The sequence below is a fragment of the Calypte anna genome, unplaced genomic scaffold, assembly GCF_003957555.1.
Source record: "Calypte anna isolate BGI_N300 unplaced genomic scaffold, bCalAnn1_v1.p scaffold_105_arrow_ctg1, whole genome shotgun sequence".
Taxonomy (NCBI): Eukaryota; Metazoa; Chordata; class Aves; order Apodiformes; family Trochilidae; genus Calypte; species Calypte anna.
This window is the reverse complement of record NW_022045422.1, coordinates 34,788-48,252: the sequence shown is the minus strand read 5'-3', so window position 1 is coordinate 48,252 and position 13,465 is coordinate 34,788. Positions and strand designations below refer to the sequence as shown.

General features: G+C 50.8%; 2 protein-coding genes across 2 annotated transcripts in view; one reads left to right on the top strand and one right to left on the bottom strand.

The window, feature by feature from the left end:
- The window catches only part of LOC115600185 (olfactory receptor 14J1-like), a 104,179-nt gene that overhangs the window by 68,138 nt on the left and 22,576 nt on the right, over positions 1-13,465 (top strand). The gene's annotated exons all lie outside the window — the stretch shown is intronic.
- LOC115600186 (ankyrin repeat domain-containing protein 7-like) lies at positions 250-2,320 on the bottom strand. Its single transcript, XM_030468417.1, has 5 exons — positions 2,024-2,320; positions 1,509-1,623; positions 1,082-1,255; positions 860-966; positions 250-391 (listed from the first exon to the last, which is right to left on the bottom strand). Exons 1-5 carry the CDS (start codon positions 2,245-2,247, stop codon positions 250-252), a joined length of 762 nt encoding a protein of 253 aa, XP_030324277.1. The 5' UTR covers positions 2,248-2,320.

Sequence of the window (13,465 nt, the reverse complement as noted above, 5' to 3'; positions counted from 1 at the left end):
GGCTCTGGTACCCCCCCCTTCCACCCTCCCAAAAGAAGATAAAAGGGGAATAGGGAAGAGAGACTTTAAGGTGTGAAAATAAGACTGGAAGAGGTTCAGTGGAAAAGGAAGAGACAGAACACGTAGGATGAGGAACAAATCTGCAAATCTATAGGCAAGAGAGACTTTAAGGGGAGAAAATAAGACTGGAAAAGGTTTACTGGAAGAGGAAGAGACCACACCACTTATTCTAATCATAAAGTTCAAAGGTTACCGTAAATGGCCATGGAGATCAGCATAATCCACAGCTATCCTCCCATCTTTGTCTTCATGGGAAAAATTGGCTCCGTGAGAAAGGAGAACTTTGACCAAATACATCTCCCCAACAGAAGCAGCAATCATCAGTGGGGTTCTGAAAGATTCAAAACATGCAATGCCATGGATCATTTGACACAGACACAGTCATTATTTTCATTCCTGCTTGCTCTCAGAAGAAGTATTTTCCCCATTCCTTTACAATGAACACATCTGGATAAATGCTCAAAGAGCAAACCAAAGTCTTTGTTTTCGTGGACGCTCTCCTCCTTCCTGGACCCCCTCCTCCTTCTGGATCCCCTACTCCATCCTGGACCCCCTCCTCCTTCCTGGACCCCCTCCTAATCCTGGATCCCCTCCTACTTCCTGGACCCTCTCCTCCCTATGGACCCCCTCCTTCTTCCTGGACCCTCTCCTTTTCCTGGATACCCTCTTATTCCTGGACCCCCTCCTCATTCTGAATCCCCTTCTCTTCCTGGATCCCCTCCTTTTTCTAGACCCCCTCCTCCTCCTGGACCCCCTCCTTCTTCCTGCACCCCCTCCTTCTCTTGGATAAGCCCCTTACCTTTCATGCTCATCTCGAGCATGCACATCAGCTCCTGCTTTCAGGAGATCTTCTAATATCTCCTTGTGTTCTTCAGTGATAGCAAGAGTTAGTGGGGTACTGCCCTTCTGAGAAGTCAGAGAAATGCATCATGTTAATAAGCAAAGTAAAAAAAAAAAATCTGTAAAAGAAATATTGATGCAACTTTCTGAAAAGACTTCTGGAAGAAATAGAAACATTTACCTTATTCTTGGCATCCAGTTTGGCACCATGCTTGATTAACTGCCCCACGAGGTTTTTACTACGAGCCAGGATGGCCAACTGGAGGGCAGTGTTGCCATCGATGTCTGCAAGATTTGGGTCAGCACCCTGCTCTAGCAGAAAAGTCACACAGTCTTGTTCTCTGAGCTGTACTGCCTGGGAACAACACACACACACACACACAGATTAAAGACTTCCAAATTCACATTTCACTCCATCACAGCTCGCCCAGCTTCTGACCACTGGGAAAGAAGAGCACCTGCAAAGATGATCTGACAGGTGCCTGTTCCACTCCAAACCCAACAGGCGTCTTTCCGCACAGCTCTGCCTACAGAGTCCTGCCAGACACCTCTCCTTTCATGCACAGGCAAGAAGCCCCTCTTCCAAGAGCAGAACTTCTCCCACTCACCTTCATCAGGGGTGTTCTCCCAAAATTATCAACAGCATCCAACTGGCTGCCGTGCTTTACAAGGAATCTGGCAACCTCTGTGTGGCCGTTGGCACACGCCAGATGGAGAGGTGTCCTGAGAATCAAACATGGGAGCTTAACACTGACAGACAAGGAAAGAACCAAAGCTGTGGCACCACCCAGCCCGGGGGACCCTGCCCAGACCCTGCTGCTCCTGCTGCTGCTGCTGCTGCAAGCCTGCAGACATCACCCACAGGGCAGGAGAGACCTGGGGAGGCCTCAGCAGCTGCAAGAGAACCCTGCAGGGAGAGCAGGGCCAAGCAGCAGCCCAGCACCTCCAGGAGCACTGGCGCCCACCCAGCAGCTCCCAGCACTGGAAAGCTCTCCAGTTCCCCCTCCCAGCTGACAGGGCACATCTTGCTTTGCAAGCAAGCAGCTCCAAGGGGATCCCACACAAACCCTGCAGGGGGGATGCTCCCACAGCCCACCCGAGCATGCTGCCCACAGCCCCTCACCGATTCTCCCTGTCACGGCAGTCCATGCCCCAGATCTTGAGCCACGAGTGCCAGAACCTCAGCCAGGACAGGTGACCGTGGGCGGCAGCGTGGTGCAGCTTGTTCAGATCTTTCTCCTCAAGATCAGGGCCGCTTGTGCTTGCAGCATCACCACGGGGCCACACAGGATTGTAACGGGGCACAGCCCTGTAGCGACGGTGACGCTTCCTGCTGAAGAGCCCCATCCCGGGAGCTCTGCGGGGTGCGGGGCACGGCCCCACGGGAGCAGCAGGAGGCAGCCGGCAGAGCCGGAAGGGTGGGGTAAGGGTTGGGTGGGGTGGGGCTGGAAGGGTGGGGGTTAAGGACAAGGGAAGGGCAAAAACAGGGACAGGGGAGGGAGGAGACAGACAGGGACGAGGTGGGTGCAAGGGGAAAGGCAGGGACGGGGCGGGAGGAAAGAGCAAACCAGTGTCCAGAACCGGGAGCAGCCGGAGAGACGCAGCCCAGCGCAGCTCAGCACAGGAGCCACAACGGCAGAGTCGCCGCTAACGGCAGTCGCCAGGGGCAACGGGGGGCGGGGCCGAACCATCTGCGGCGGGGGAAAGGGGCTGAACCAATTCACGGGGGGAAAGGGGCTGAAGGGAAGGAAAAGGCTCCTTTAATCCTTAAACCTTGCCCTGGTTTAAGCCTCAGCATTCATTCATTGCCACTACAGGTGACAATGGTCCCTGAAGTATCTGAGAGAGGCTGAGAAGCTCTCCCCCACCTCTGTGAGTCATACAAACAACTGGTAAGTTCTGCTCCTGGAGAGGCTTTTTCATACCCAATTCAAAGGAGCAGATAGAGAGGGTAAAATAACCCTATTTGTGCATCATCACAGCTGAATCAGACACAGAAATGCACTGAACAGGCAGCTGAAAGAAACTCGACCCCAAATTACCAGCAAATAGGACTGCGTGGGGATACCAGAGTTAGAGTAGACTAGGTTTTTATATTAAACAGTGTCTTCCAGTAACAAAAGTGAGAATTTTGGTGCCTTGAAACAGGCGCTGGGGCCACAAAGTGAGCACCTTATCCTGCTGCAGATTTTCCTCTCAGAACTACAGGATGTTGGGACACCTGAAACATCACAGTGCGTGCGTGGCAATGCTACTGGCTGCCTTTTCCTCCTGAAAACAGGGACAGAAGAGGGAAAAAATACTCCAGCACACTCCACCTCCAACCACCAACCAACCAACCCAGGTATTCTGACCTCTAAATCTCCTGCTCCACAATGACAGGCAGCAACCCCGCTTCTTCCCGTGACACTCCACTCCTCCTCAGAGCCAGGGACTGCAGGAAGGCTCAGCCAGGGCTGATCTCCTCCCCCCTGGGAACAGCTCCCTGAGCTGACACACAACCCCATCTCCATGCTGGCAGCAATGGGTGCCTGAGGGCTCCCTGTGGCAGGGCCGACTCAAGAGGGAGCTCCACGGCTCTTCCCAGCACCCGATGGATGTGGATTCTGAGGAGCAGGTGGCAGCTGCTGGGAAAGGAGCAGAGGGGAACAGCAGCCCAGCAAGGAGCAGGAGGAAAGGGGGATGGGCTGCTGGGCTGCCTGACTTTCTATAGGCTGTGGGCAGGAGAGGGGAGGGAATAGTGACCCCTCTCAGAGCCCTCAGGCTCACAGACCCTCCTTCTTTACTTCTCCAACTCAAACTTCTTTAGTTCCTCCACTCCAACTACGACAGGTACCTTTGTTCCACTCAGTGGGAACCTCACCAGACCACCATCACCTCTCCAATAGGATGGACAGAGGCTCAGCAACTGCGTCTGCCAGCTCCTCAGGACCCGTGCCTGGACCCCGTGAGGTCCCATAAACTTGTGCCCCTGCAGGTTCTTTAGATGATCACAAAGCTCTTCTTCTCCCCCAGCGGGGGCTCCTGGGTTGTCCCAGGCCCTGCTTTAGATTCAATTCTACCTGGGATGGATGTGGCTCTCCTGCCCTGCTCCCCAGCTGCTCCGACCACCTCTCTACTCCTCCCAGGGTACCTGCCCTTGCTTCCCGCCTCTGCATGCTTCCTCCTTGTGTCTGAGGGCTTTTAGGAGCTGCTGGCTCATCCCCGCCGCCCTCCTGGAGTTTTTCCCCGGCTGCGGGATGGGGAGTGTGGGGAAACGGCAGCTGCCAGCATGGCCCGGGAACCAAGATGGCCGCCGGGCAGCCCCCTGCATGCCCCGGGACTACAGCTCCCAGCATGCCCCGGGACTACAGCTCCCAGCATGCCCCGGGGCGCTCCTCCTCTCCTGCTGCCTGAGCCCGCCCGACCCCGGGGCTGCCCCGGCCCCGGCCCAGCTGGGAGGGGGAGCAGGAGGAAGGGGATCTGGGCAGGGAGAGAAGGCAGGGAAAAGAGTGGTGAGGAGGGGGAAAGAGATGGGGGGAAGGGGGCAAAGAGGGAGGGAGAGAGGGAGAGGAGAAGGGCGGGAAGGAGGAGAGAGGGGGGATGGAGAGAGAGCGGGCCAGGGGCCTGAGAGAGACAGAAAAGGCCCCAGGAGAGGGGAGTGACAGAGGGGTGGGAGAGGGAGCAGGAGAGAGGGGAAAGGGCGAGGGGAGAGGAAGGGAGAGGGGAGAGAGAGGCAGGAGAGGGGAGAGGCTGCAGGAGAGAGAGGGACAATAAGGCCAGGAGAGGAGAGGGAGAGAAAGCTGTGGAGATGGAGAGAGACAGAGCAATAAGAGCAGGCAGGGAGGAATTGGGAAGTGCTGAGAGGGAGAGAGAGAGTGAAAGCCCAAACTTGAGATGAGCAAAGGACAGAGAGGGAGGGCTGAAGAGCTGGGGGCAGGGAGCTGGGCAGAGCCCCAGAAGAGCAGTGATGAGCAGCTGGGCCAGGCCCCAGCACCCTGGGCTTCCCCCTGGGGTCTCCATCTCTGCTGTCTGCCAGCACTGGGGGCACCCCAAATGTCCTGCCTGCTCCCCACAGCCCTCCTGAGCCCGGGGGACAGCTGGGCTGTGGTGTCCATGTCCCAGGGCTGCTTTGGGGGTGTCAGGGCTCTCCTGGGGCACTCTGGGACTGAATGGGAGCAGTATCTCTGAGTGCCTCAGCCTTTCAGCCCTGGGCAGTTGCAGCCAGGCACTTTGTCAGGCTGTGACAGATGATGGGAAGATGGATGCTGGTGGTGTGCTGGTGGCTCTGTTCAGCTCCCCCTCCAAAGCTGTGATCACTGAGATGCGGGGCCACCTGAAGGCCCTGGCAGAGATCTCCAGGGAGTTTGTATTCCATTTTTTGGGATCTTTGGGCTACAATCTGCTGGGGCAATGGGATGCTAGAGTTCCAGGTGCTGGGGCTATGGGGTGTCAAGGTTGTGCTATGCCAGAGTTTAGGTGAGCATGTTCTTGTTCCTGACAGAGTCTGGGTTTGTTGGCCTGTGTTCCTGGGATGAAGTTATTTTTACCTTGTGCTCTGAATGGTCTTTTCTTGTGCAGGATGAAAGGTTCTTTTCATTTTTAGGGTTTGATTAGGAGCCCTTGGTTTGTGTACCTGGTATCTTCAGGTTGATTTTGTTGTGGTTGTGCTGGATTGTGTTGTGTTTTCTGTCTTGAAACCCTCATTTCTGGTCTGACACCTCTACAGCAGGTAGGGCAGTGTGACTGATGGTGTGGTCTTGCATATTTCTAGGGAGTCAGTGGAAATGTTTGGCTGGAGCCTTCTGCATCACTTACCTGTTGACTTCTTGAGTTTAAATCTTGCAATGTTTTTGCTGAGGTGCAAAAATGAAATTGGAGAGCAGATCTTCCTCACTCACACACACACACACACACACACACACACACCCCTTCCCCATCTGAAGATGAACAGCCCAAATCTCTGGGGCTGTGTTCTTTTATTAAATGTGTGTCAGACATCCAGCCCCAGGGGACTTGTGTGCAGAGAATGGCTGCATGGGCCTGGGGCTTGACCATCATCACCTGGAAGGGTGACCCATCAATGCCCCACCCTTGATGCCCCATCAGTGCCTCCATCCTGGTAAAAAACCTAAAGCTGCTCCCAGTGCAAGAGGAGTTTCTACTGGAAATGAGATCTTCTCCATCATAACTGGCACCATCTCAGTGATCACCAAAAACCACAGAATTGTCACAGTTTCAGAAGCTCTCTAAGATCACTGAGCATCACCCCTCTCTCCCCACTGTCCTGGGCACTCCCTGCTTGTACTGGGAGGTGATGGGAGGGGGGTGGTTATCCCAATACTGCCCAAACTGGGGGTGAGCAGACCAAGCTAGGGGGAGGGGGTCATGGATTCGAGGGGGGCCCCAACTTATCCCAGGGGTGGGGGAATGGAATTGGGGACCCCCCAACTCATCTGGAGGGTAGAGGAGCTGTGATTTGGTCTCCCCCTACCTCATCCTGGGGGAGGGGAACCAAACTCCTCCTGGGGTTTGGGGCCTGGAGTGGAGGAGGCTCAACCCCAGCCCTGGAAACCCCAACTGATCCCAGGGGTTGGGGGCTCTGACTGAGGACATCAAAAATATCCTGGTGGTGTTGGGCTGCAATTGGCAACCCACAAACCATCCTGGGGGCCAGGGGACATGATGGGTGAGCCCCAAATCATTCCAGGGGATCTAAATTACCCTGGAGCGTGGACTCCCAAAGTATTTCAAGAGAGCCCAACTCATCCCGGGGTGGAGGCTGCAAGGGGGGACACCAACCAATCCTGCTGAAGCCCAGCTCATCCCCCATGTGGGTGTGATGGGTGCCCCCCCAGCTCACCCTGAGCAGCATGGCTGTGGAGTCCACAACATCCTAGAGGGGGCCAGTTCTTTCTGACGATTCTAGGTCTAAAAGTCTCACCTCTGCCTGAGGTCTTTGAGGAGAGAGAGCATCCTGGGATCAGGACTGCACTGTAGTCAAATGCAAGAGCTGAGGTGCATCGGTCCATGTTGCCTTCATGCAGACAGCTGTCGAGTCAGGGTCTGGAAATGTTGTGCATCTTTCAGGGTATGGGAGGGTGTTTGTGCTGAAGGTGTTATACAATCTGAGGTAAACTTTCAGCTGTGTTAAGGAAGAGATTAAGCTATCTCAATATTAAGATATGAAGCTTTAAGCTTCTGCTTTTGTTACAAAGAAAGGAACTTTAAAAATGGATTTAAAGGCTTGATTGTATTTTTGTTTCAGTGTTCCTGAATCTTAAGTTGTTCAGTTGTTCAGTTGTCAGAGGGCTGTTTGAACTATTAACAGACTCCTAGAATAAGCAGCAGCTTATGATGGGAATAGAAATTATGCAGTGATACAATGCATGTGAAGGGAGAGGTACTTAAAAGGAGATTCCAAGACATGCATACTGCTCTGATGTGGCTAAGAAAGAGGAGAGACAAGTTTAAAAAAAATGTTTTTGAACCCAGGATGCTTGAAGTAAGAAAATGTGTTTGTGTATGGCTCTGACCAGTTAGTGTTTATTTATGCCTTGCAAGACTTTGAGAATGACTTTCAGAATTTCAAGAGATGCATACAGGTTAGCAGGCTAGTAGATCTGGTACCAGGAGAGTGGAAAAAGTGGCAAAAGGCTTCTTTTTATCCCAAACTAACAATTTTAAACGTTGCCTTTTACATTTGGTTCCAACGAGAGGAAATGGCCTCAAGCTGTGCCCAGGGAGGCTTCTCAGAAAAAGAGGCAATGAGGAAAAATTGTACACCAGAAGGGTTGTCAGGCACTGGCAAAAGCTGCCCAGGCAAGTGGCGGAGTCACCATCCCTGGAGGGATTTGAAAGCCGTGTAGCTGTGGTGCTCAGGCCCGTGGTTTAGTGATGGCCTTGGCCTTGTGCTAGGCTGATGCTTGGCCTCGATGAGCCAAAGGGTTCTACAGCTGATGTAGTTCAGGCTGTCCCTGCTGGCTGCAGGGGGCTGGACTAGAGGAGTCCCTGCCAAGCCAGTGCATTGCCTGATTCTATGGATTTGGAGCCCATTGCTCCAAATCTTTAGCTAATTGATTTCCAAAAGGGTAGGGGTGGTTTGAAGCCCTTGTGGTAACACCGTCCACGTTCGTTGCCTTCTTCTTCCAGAATCAGGGTTTTCCCATTCCAAGGCAAACAGCAATTGGCTCTCTCAGGGGTAAGCAAAAGAATGTGTCCTTTAGGTCCAATACAGTAAACCAAGCCTATTCAGAGACTAATTTATTTAACATAGTCTAAGAGTTGGCACCCACTGAGTACAGATCCTTGGTAATGTTGTTAATTCCTCTGAGGTCCTGTGCTGTCCTCTGATTCCCATCTGGCTTTTTAAGTGGGACAATAGGAGCGTTGTACTCTGATTCACATTCAGTTAGCAACCCATATTGGATAAACCAATCCTGCCTGATTTGATGCCTTTTAAGTGTGGCCAGTAGCTCCCTGTACCATTACAAGATCATTAGCAGTAGGCATCAGAAACTGATTTTCAATGGAGTATGTCACTCCAGTATCTACCAAAAATTCAACTTCTTGATGTGATTTCCCTAGCTTTATAGGATCCCATGGAGATATGTCCACGTGGAGGTATATCCCCCCTCTTCCCTGGTCCCCCATCAATCTTCCTTGATGTGGGTCTGTAGCTTTCTTTTCCTCTTCTTCTTTCTGGGCACTCACTCTTCCAGTGCCCTCTCTGTTTACACCAAGCACATTGCTTACGTCCCTGCCTTATTGCACCAATGTACAACTCTGTGTCAAGTTTCTAAACTTTAAAGGGACGTGCACATGAACAAGCTGTCCCTCCACCTCCAGTCCTTGTCTCCTTCTCCCTGCCGCCGGACTGAAATACATTTACTCTGATGACACCCTCGCCCCCCCACCCCTCCCTTTCACCAGCTTAAGACAATCTTTCTTACTAGTTTGAATTCTCCAATGACCAAATAAAGAAAGACCCAGGTACAGCACCTACTGTAGTGGTTAAAGGTTCAGTGGAGGCCTTCAGTCACCTGTGATCAATTGTAAGCTGCCTCTGGCTGTTTGGCACTTTAACAGCCCAGAGTGGGCAATCACAGGATAAGTCCACACTAGTGAGGATATATTTTCCTTCAAGTCTGCTACCACCCCAGCAGATAGTATTGCTATACAGGGGGTAGAGGCACAAATAGCTTTTACAAACAGTAATTTTCACTGCAGGGCAGTCTCCTGTGCTGCCCTTTATTTGGCAGTTCCCAAACATTAGCACTCCATTGTCATTAGGATGGCTACACTGACTTCCTTTGGGATGCTAATGAATTGCTTCTGTGAGATGTCTCAGCACCCTGTGGACCTCAGAATTAAAACATTCCTGGGTCTCCCCTGGGAGACCATTCCAATGTCTGACTGCCCTCATGGGGAAAAGCTTAGTTTTTGTGTCCAATGGGAATGTCCCAAGGAGCATCTTGTGCCCATTACCCCTTGTCAGGAATGAGAAGGGAGAAAGACTGAGGGGCTGGAAACTCAACTGCAAGCTGGAATGGAACAGCACTGCTGGAAAGGAAGAGAAGGAAATCTAGGCACAGAGAGATAAAATTACCTGCCCCTTTCCACAGACATGCTCACGATGCTCAAATGTGACTATTTAAAAAAAAAAATTTATACATCTAATTTAAAAACAAACTTCGCCCTGGCGTGGGTACTCCGGGGCTGCAGATCCACATCTGCCCCTCCGTGCTCCTCCATGGGCTGCAGGGGACAGCTGCCCTCTCCCCACAGCCTGCAGGGGAACTTCTGTTCTGGCCCTTCCTTCAGTCACTGACCTTGGGGTCTTGTGGAGGGCTGGCAGCAGGCTTCCACCTCCTTCTCCAGGGACATCTTGGGCATTTTCTGCCACAGACATTCCATGGTCACCCAGGGCAGCTGCTGACTCCTGAGGGAGGTGCTCTCCCAGATATGGGAACCCCAGGTCTCCACACCTCTTATATACCCCCAGGGTCACCACAAAGACCCCTATGACAATTGTGTCCAGACAAAAGCCGTGGTGGTGGCTGTGGAGACTCCCAGGCCTGGAACTGTCTGAGATAGTGTCACAGAATCATGGAATCATGGAATGGGTTGGGTTGGAAGGGTTTAAGATCATCTTGTTCCAAGCCCCGGCATGCATGGGTAGGGACACCTCCCACCCAACTGAAGCCAACCCTGCCCCTGTCCCCATGGAACTCCCTTCTTAATCCCATCCACAGGATCAGCCTCAGTCAGAGCTGGTGGACAGACAGATGAGTATCAGCCAGCTGTGTGCCCAGGTGGTCAAGAAGGCCACCAACATCCTGGCTTGTGTCAGGAATAGCGTGGCCAGTAGGAGTAGGGAAGTGATTGTGCCTATGGATAAAGACAGGAAACAGTTTTGGACACTGAGTTCTGGACACTGAGTTTTGGACACTGAGTTCTGGACACTGAGGCACCATCACATCCTTCCAGGAGGACTTTGGATCCCTGATGGCACTGTGACCCTCATCATCTCGTGAACTTCCCACCCACCACATCACCCACTTCTTCAATCCAGACATCCCCAGTCTGGCTACAACAGGACAATGGTAGAGCATGGCAAAGGGCTTGCTAAAGGCCAGGTGCACCCCATGCCTTTCTGTCCCCTGCCCACTCTGCTTCAGCAATCCCCTCTTTGTCCTTCACCTACCTGGAGCAGGCTGGACCCCATCACTGTCCCAGGGACTGAGGTCATAGAATCACAGAATCCTAGAATGTTAGGGCTTGGAAGGGACCTCTAGAGATCATCCAGTCCAACCCCTCTGCCAAAGCAGGATCACCCAGGGCAGGCCACACAGGAACACTCCCAGGGATGTGTTGAAAGTCTCCAGAAAAGGAGACTCCACAGCCTCTCTGGGCAGGCTGTTCCAGTGCTCCCACAACCTCACAGTCAAGAAGTTTCTCCTCATGCTGAGGGGGAACTTCCTATGTTCTTGCTAAAACCCATTGTTCCACTGAAAAGAGATTGGTCCCTTCCTTTTGACACCCACCCCTCGGATATTTACAGACATTCATAAGATTCCCACCTCAGCCTTCTTTTCACAAAGCTAAACAGCTCCAACTCTCTCAGTTATTCTTCATATGAGAGATGTTCAAGTCTCTTAATAATCTGAGCTCTGCCTGGGACACTCTCCATTAGATCCCTGTCTTGACCAATTGGAACAATTATTCCAGCTGTGGTCTCAGCAGGTCAGAGTAGAAGGGTAGGAAAACCTCCCTAGATTTGCTGGACACACTTTTCCTTATCCACCTGACTCTGTTCATGGGCTGTGCTGGTCAAGCTGGGAGGCAGACCCAGCTGATGGTGTGTCGCGATGAGGGAGAAGGAGACGCTTAATATAAGAATCCACCAAACTCGTTTATTGTATTTCAAGATCAGGTTAATATATTCTTGTTAATTAGCTCATACATATTGCAAAAACTGAGCTCATGATTGGTGTATTAATTTAAAAGTTAGTTTCATTCTCTGTTCCTCTTATTCACTGATACAGCCTATTTCTTCATCCTGCTTTGCCGACCACAATGTGCTGAGCAGCACGTACAAGGACACTTGTGACTCCAAGGTTGCAAACTGCTGATCTTGTACAACCTCAGCAAGTCAGAGAGCTTGCACTCTGACCCTTGCTAAGTTGTCTGCAACTTTGGTCAAGTCCGTATGGCCTTGTTCGGCTAACCAATCCTCCACAATTCCCCCGTTTTTATTTTGTACGAGAAAAATTTTTGATACAGCTTTATCAAGCATTCGTCGAATACATTGCAAAATACAGGGCAGAAGCAAAAGTAAAATCATGATAACAATACCAAAATAACAAAGCATTTTAACTAAAGCCAAAAGCCATCCTGAAAGGCCAAGACCATGAAACCAGGTTGTAAAAACATCATCGAGGGGAGCTACTTGTTGCTGAATCTGTTGTGTGTGTTGCTTCAAATAGCGAATGCTAGCGTGGATACTTTCACTGTGATCAGAGAGGTTCATGCAACACATCCCTTCGAAATCCTGACAACCATGGCCCTGGGCAAGTAACAAAAAATCTATGGCAGCACGATTTTGCAACAAAGCATGTCTTAAACTACTTTGGTCCATTAAAAGCTTATCTAAGATTTCAGTAGTAACATTCGCCTGCTTCTCAGACCAACAAGCCAATTTTGCAAGGTTACTCAAGGCATTCGCTGCTGCACCGCCAGGAATAAAAATAGCTAAAGCTGCTTTAGCTGCTACACTTAAAAGCTCAACCTCATCATTACACTGTGGTGTAAGGCCAATACTACGCTTGTTGCGCTGTTCTGTTAGTCTCCGCAAGTCAGCAAAGTGAGGTGCAAAAAGAGTTAGTGAGCCTAAATAACAAGGTCCGCCAACTATATTATGGGGAATACCTTGCCATGCTCTATCTCCACAAATCAAAAATATTCCAGGAGGTAGAGCCTTGGCAGTATCATTGACCCAAATTAGCACAGTATTATCACGGGGGTTATGAGTAGAGCCTATAGGTCGCATTTTGATAGAGCCATTGTATCCACAATACCCAGATTCATAAGTATATTCCCAAGTCTTAGGACTAACATCCTGCCAGGTAATAGGATACGGCCGAGCAGCATATTTGGGACCAAAAACTATACAGGTTGGTGTCCAATTTCCTGATACATTACCAATTTTCTGGGATCCTAATAGATTCAATTCTTGAGGGGCCCATGGAAGGGATTTCTGGAGGCCTAAAATCAGTTTTGCTGAGCAGTTTCCTAGAGAGGGGCTATTATCACATGAGCCACTTGAAAATTGACGAAACAAAGAGACATTAAACCCTGGGACCCCTATTAAGCAGGTACGAAAGGGGTCTGTGGCGGAGGCCATTGCAATACAAAAATCAGTGGTGCCAGTTTCATTAGCCCATGTTATCCACATATTTTTCCTAGGGTTAATCGAGTGTAAGGTGTTAACAGTAACAATGATAAGTAACAAAAACCAGTAAGTTAGTAAAGCACGACCTCCTTGCCCGGAGGATGGGATAGTAAAGGACATAATTCCTGCACGGTATTCAGTCAACCTCCCTGGAAACATCAGCGTCAGGTGTAAGTGGTCTATGGTCAGATTCAGGCATGTGCACCTTCCTTCCTTGCTCTTCAGGGTCCACAATCGCTGGCTTGACCCATCGGCTAGGAACCCATAAGGTACCTGTGGAAGTAGATACACAAAAATAACCTCGGCCTATATAAATGACCTTCACAGGACCATACCAAATCCCAGTCTTAGGATCTCGGTAATGGACCATCATTGATGGTTTATCCTGTATTTGATCCACCTGGTAATGTTTCATGGCAGGGGGTACTGAGTCCATACCAAAAATACACAGATGATTAAGCACAAAGAGAGTCTTACTGACTCTTTCATAAGGATCTCTGATTTCTTTATACTTTACTAGGTAATTTTTAAGTGTCCCATTCATTCTCTCTACTATGGCTTGTCCTGTAGGCGAGTGGGCTATACCTGTGATATGTTTAATGTCCCATTGTTGTAAAAATTGTGCCAGGACCC

Bases quoted from the DNA above. Each gene is read 5' to 3' on its own strand.
- LOC115600186 (XM_030468417.1), bottom strand. From the start codon at position 2,247: ATGGGGCTCTTCAGCAGGAAGCGTCACCGTCGCTACAGGGCTGTGCCC. The intron at 1,256-1,508 runs GTGAGTGGGAGA...TGTTGTTCCCAG, and splicing joins GGAGAACACCCCTGATGAAG to GCAGTACAGCTCAGAGAACA. The intron at 967-1,081 runs GTAAATGTTTCT...CTGACTTCTCAG, and splicing joins AACTGGATGCCAAGAATAAG to AAGGGCAGTACCCCACTAAC.